This window comes from Odontomachus brunneus, unplaced genomic scaffold, assembly GCF_010583005.1.
Source record: "Odontomachus brunneus isolate Ranch 3 - 2012 unplaced genomic scaffold, Obru_v1 Obru_scaffold_050, whole genome shotgun sequence".
NCBI classification, from domain to species: Eukaryota; Metazoa; Arthropoda; class Insecta; order Hymenoptera; family Formicidae; genus Odontomachus; species Odontomachus brunneus.
Genome location: NW_022639500.1, coordinates 1928447 through 1934015, shown reverse-complemented (window position 1 = coordinate 1934015; position 5569 = coordinate 1928447). Strand labels below are relative to the sequence as shown.

The 5569-nt window shown below is 39.1% G+C and overlaps 1 protein-coding gene across 4 annotated transcripts in view; it reads left to right on the top strand.

The window, feature by feature from the left end:
- Nucleotides 1-5569, top strand: part of LOC116845249 (PE-PGRS family protein PE_PGRS33) — a 26654-nt gene that overhangs the window by 10662 nt on the left and 10423 nt on the right. For 2 of the 4 annotated variants that reach the window (XM_032817724.1, XM_032817722.1), the window contains exon 2: nt 5032-5174. In XM_032817724.1, the coding sequence (XP_032673615.1) occupies nt 5058-5174 (117 nt within the window). In that variant the 5' untranslated portion in view covers nt 5032-5057. Of the gene's footprint in view, nt 1-3839; nt 4040-4110; nt 4183-5031; nt 5175-5569 lie in introns of those variants that run through there. The other 2 variants (XM_032817720.1, XM_032817721.1) reach the window with 2 other exon arrangements.

Sequence of the window (5569 nt, the reverse complement as noted above, 5' to 3'; positions counted from 1 at the left end):
TTTTTTTATTTTTTGCGACTACTTAAATTGTATTGTTCTCTAATTTATGATTAAAATGTTACCGTCAAAATCTCGACGTCATTTAGCACCGTGTATTAATAGTTATCGTTTGAATTTTAGCATGAGTATCATTTTGACATAAGTATCTCATGAGATACTCAGATTTGAATTTAGAGTTAGGTGTGAATTTTTTTTGGTTAAGTCATATGATATACGCTTTGGCGTGAATTTCACTCGAGATCCTGGATTGACAGGAAAACTTTTCCGTTTCTCAGTTGAGAGGAGGTGGGGCGAAGAGAGAAAGAGAGAAAAAAATCACATGATATCGCGAACGACACTGGTTTAAGGAGAAACCGGCCGACGAAATAGCGTAACTGATGTTTGACGGACGGAGGCCATTGAGGCGAACAACGCTCGCATGTCTGTACGAATATCCCTCCCGATCTTCTTCCTACTCCTTTCATCCCATTGTCCCCGGTCAGCTCAAGTGCCACCGGCCTGCAGGTGAGAATCCGTCATCGCGGCCCGTTTAAAAAGGCTAACCGATTGCTGGCCGTTTATCAGACACTTACGCACGCTCGACAGAGTGCGGCTGGGTGACCGAGGCGTCGTCTTCCTTTCTCTTCGCTTCGTTTGTCTTCCGTTTTCGAGTCGCGCGCCGTTCATTGTCACTAATTCTGACATATGTGCATGAGCCCTTACAAAGAGCACCGATCGCATTCATACGCGCGTTTTTCTTCGGAATTCCTTCGGGGCCCTCCGCTGCGACGAGGAAACCAGGAAAGTCGCGAGTGAAAGAATCTCGAGGTATCGCGGCTTTTTAGGGCTTGGAACAATGAATGAGTCGGCTGGGTGGTTTTGTATTATCGAAGGTATTGACATCTTTAGAAGTGTCGTTCCAATTCTCGGTGTAATAAATTCTCGGAAATCTCGTATCTTTGGCGCATTTCATACTAAGCTCGCGGTTTACAATCGACTAACACCGATATGAACCTAACTTCCTGAAGAGAAAAGTCTTTGGACTTTGACATTGCTCGCCACTATCTGCTCGTAACAAGCAGGCGAATAAAACGTGGACTATTTCCAAAACATTTTTTCGTTCAAGATGCCACATCGACTTCATTAATTTCCAAAAAGGAAATTGTAGTCCTTCGTCGGCGGTCATAAATGTCGATCGACGTTGCATTCAGCCGTAAAATCGGTCTACGATCTAGGAAGACACGTCGGCTTCCACGAAAAATAATCAGCCGGCGGATGTTGGCAATTTTTTGGCGGGTAGGGCCGAACATGATTCGGCGTCTGCTCTTAGTCACGCTTTTGTATCATTGTTTGTTTATTCGTTACCGGGCATCATTCTTTCTCGTCGATTTTTCGACATAGCGCGTACTCGCGATCGATCCAATATAGAATTCGTATTCACAAATTAGATAAGCGCAATATTAAAGGAACACGGTACGTTTTCCTTTCCGCGTTTCTCGACTTTAGCTAAGGCAGAGTATTTTTCGTAACATAAACTGGAATCGTTAATAAAATCAGTCGATAGTTAGTTGATTTGAAAATGGGATATAAGAGAAATCTAACACTATCTTAGGAATTAAGACAGTTAATTGGGAATTTAGATAGACAAAATAGTTTGAATTAGATTCACCGCACGTTTGTCTGCAAATGACCGTACAATAATTCGGCGCGTGCGTCACTACTTATCTCAAACAACGAGATCCTCCTCTAAATAATTTAATTTGGTGTTCGCACCAAACAATCAAACAACATAGGCTTTTACAGGTTGCATTCTCTATACTTGAGACGATACGTTCCATCTAGCGTTTATATATATATATATATATATATATATATATATATATATATATATATATATATATATAATACAAAGCGAGACCGCGTCGTACGACGATTCTCGCGGAAGGTCGCGTTACGGGCGAGCAAACGGCGAATAAACAATTCCATTACATTTATCAGATAATGAAAGGACAACGATAAAATTGCAATAGCATGTAAGTGCGAGGGAAATCTGTAGTCTGGAGTCCCGCGGGGGTGGGAGTGAGACAGTCCCTCGTAGGATAAAGAACCCACCGTGTCCTACTCGTTCTCTCTCCCCCTTGTCATTAATACCAGGCGACTGTTACATATGGATGAGAAAGCTGGGTTAGGCCAGGACAGTACGGCGGTACGGTACGAGACGAAAACGAAACGGGAATGTAGGGAAGCGAACTCATCGACTAAAAGCATCCCGCGGAAGGCCGAAGTCGTTTCGGTTTATTCTCGAATCTTCGCCGTCGTGGAAGCTCGCTCTCCGTGAAGAGAGCGAGCTATGTGGGTGACGGGGAAGACCACTCGTCAGGGAGAGGAGATCGACGGAGATAAAGCGAGTGCTCTTGACGTTTACCTTCAGTTTGAATTATCCACCGCGATCCGCGGACGGGGAAGAACGAAGTTTCGTCGTCCGTCGATCTCTCTCTCTCTCTCTCTCTCTCTCTCTCTTTCTCTCTCTTTTTCTTTCTCTCTTTCTCTCTCTCTCTCTCTCTCATCCTTAATTACAATTATCGTAAATATATCGGAATGGATAGTTAAAATACAAAATTTTGTCATATTTTATGATAAATAATTAATATTTGTCATATTTTATAATAATAAATTATAATTTTATAATTTTATAATAATAAATTATAATAATAATAAATTATAATTATAATATAATATTATATAATTATATTATAATTATAAATTATAAATATTTTATAATAAATTATTTATTATAATATATTATAATATATTATATAATATATAATATATAATATATAAAAATTATATAATATAATATATTATAATATATTATAATAAATAATAAATTATAAATTATAAATATTTTATAATAAATTATATTATAATAAATGTAGGTACAAATTCTTGAAATGTAAACTTTACCTCTAAGAACGAGATACATTAACGATAATTGCGACTAAGAATGATCATGTTATGGCCTTTATTATACTGACTGATATTCTATTAAAATATTTTATTCACACCAACTTCAGCAATTTGGTTCCCACATCTTTTAATATATTTTTACATTATTTTTTACTGCGTATTGCGTCATTCTGATATAAAATTCTGATTCAAATATCAATGCTATATGAGGCATTAATATTTCTCATAAGGGATACAACGTTTTACATATTAACGAGCAAAAAAAGTTGTTGCCAAATTTTCATACACGTGTCTAACTGAATAGTGTTTTCATTGGATATTTAATCAGTATTCTAAAACCTGTCTAAGGATAAAAAGCTTGTCTTAAAAAAGAATTAAAAGAAAAAGAAACGTGTCAACCTTTATATTCACGATCACACCTGCAGCTTCGATAATCCGTTTTTTCGGTGAGAAAAATTATCTGATAAAAAATTAACAAACGAATATTTCCAATCAAAATACCGATGAATTTTTATATCCGATTAGGATATCCGATTAAATTTAATCAAATACTTCTGATAATGACATTATTCTGATTATATTTCTGATTAGGACATTTCATCAGATAAACCGGTCAAAAAATTTTGAACCGATTTTCGAATGTTTCCTGATCATTGGTAATTTGATTGGAAATACCTTGTTTTTTTATGTTTTTTTTTATATAATTGTTAATTTTTTATCAATTTCTCTCAGTGTAAATTTTGAATTGCGTTTTAATTATTAAACCCTTCTGCCAATCGTGCGGTTTAATATTCCTCGCATTGAAGCGCTAGGGATGGTTAGAATAGCGAGGAAGAAGGGTGCCTTCTTTGTGCTCGTGGGAGGATATATCAGCTTCGGATGATACCGCGGAGGCCGAGGAGCGGGTCTCGCGAATAGAGTGAGCCGGAGGACGCCCCACCTGCAGGAGGCGAGGCTGTCGCGTGGTACTCGCGCTGTTCGATTCTCGATTCTCGAAGGGGCACACATGCTCGCCTTCGCGTTCCCCTTCGGCTCCGTAAGATATCGGGACCTCCTTCACCGTGGTCCTCAAACGAGCCTCGTACTTCGCCAGGTACACAACTGTTCACACACTCCTCCGCTCGCTCGCTCGCTCGCTCGCACGCACGCACGCACGCACGCACGCACGCACGCACGCACGCACGCACGCACGTATACACGTACGCACGTACCCACGCACTCGCCGCACCGGTATTCGTAAGTCCACGCATTCTATCTAACACAAGTTGGTTTCGACCAACGTCCGCGAAAATCTTTGCTTCGTTTCGCTCGGAATTTCCGTCAGCACGTCGAGAGGAAAGAGTTGATCATCGACGTTTTTCCGTTTAGTCTTCAACGAATTGATAGCCGTCAAGTGAATTCCCTGTCTTCTGTTTTCTTCCTTCTTGTTCTCTTTCTTTTTTCGTAAAAGTACCAATTCCTATATATATCTAATCTTGGCCATGTGTGTGGATACTGTTTTTGGTTTTTAAATACAAATATTTAAGCTTTTAACGTAGAATATATGCATATATTTAATACTATATATATTTTATATGTTGAAAGTTTAAATATTTGTATTTAAAGATAAGAAACAAAAAGAATGTCCGGAATTAGATACGTGTTCAAACACATTGATACTTTTACGTTATATTTTACTCTCTACTCTTACATAATATATATACATAATATAGTCTGCCAACGTTCTTATAATTCACAGTCGAACATTTTACGTCAGCTGATCAAACAGTCAGCTGATTCGGTCTCCTTACCAATGCTTCTATATAAATTCAGCAGATGCTTAAAGATCATCAGTCATAACATAATTTGCTCGCAGCTATCTCTCTCTCTTTTTTTCTTTCGATTACATCAATTCGTGACTGGCCAATTATTGGCCATGAATGGAGCCGAAAAGATCCGGCTGGGTATCGGTTTTGAAATGCACTGAGCTTACGCGAACATCCTTTCACTCGACATTTACGATTCACTTTCAATTTGTCCGCTGCCGGAAATTGTGTCGCCCTGTGAAACCCCTTTTTTACTCATGCTTACTGTATTGAAACGCAGATCAACAAGTGAAGAGGATTTTCAAGATGCGGATTTTCTGTGCGCTCTGCGGGTTGTTCCTGGCCGTTGCCATTGTCAATTGTAGTCCCATAGTCAAGAGAGAAGCGGATAAGACACTGAAGGACCTCGATCCATTGAACGAAGTAAGTCACTTTACAATCGTCTCTTTATTTTGCTCCACAACAATGTCGAGCATCTCGGTGACGAATCGCCGAGGTGTTGAGATGCTGGATCACCACTAAATGTCTTCTTGATTTCTAGTCATGTATCAAGAGAGCTGTCAAAAGACAAGGTGAATCACCTTGAGTTCCCTTAGAAAGTAAGAGAATGAAATTGTGTTTTTGCTTCCGGAGAACGGTGATCAAGCGTCTAGTCTTAATGAGGTCATTTAAATGCTAAAAGTGCTTAGTACTACGTGGCTATTGTCGATCTCTCGCGTTGAACGTGAAACTCCTTCTCCTTCTCCTTCTCCTTCTCCTTCTCTCTCTCTCTCTCTCTCTCTCTCTCTCTCTCTCTCTCTCTCTCTCTCTCTCTCTCT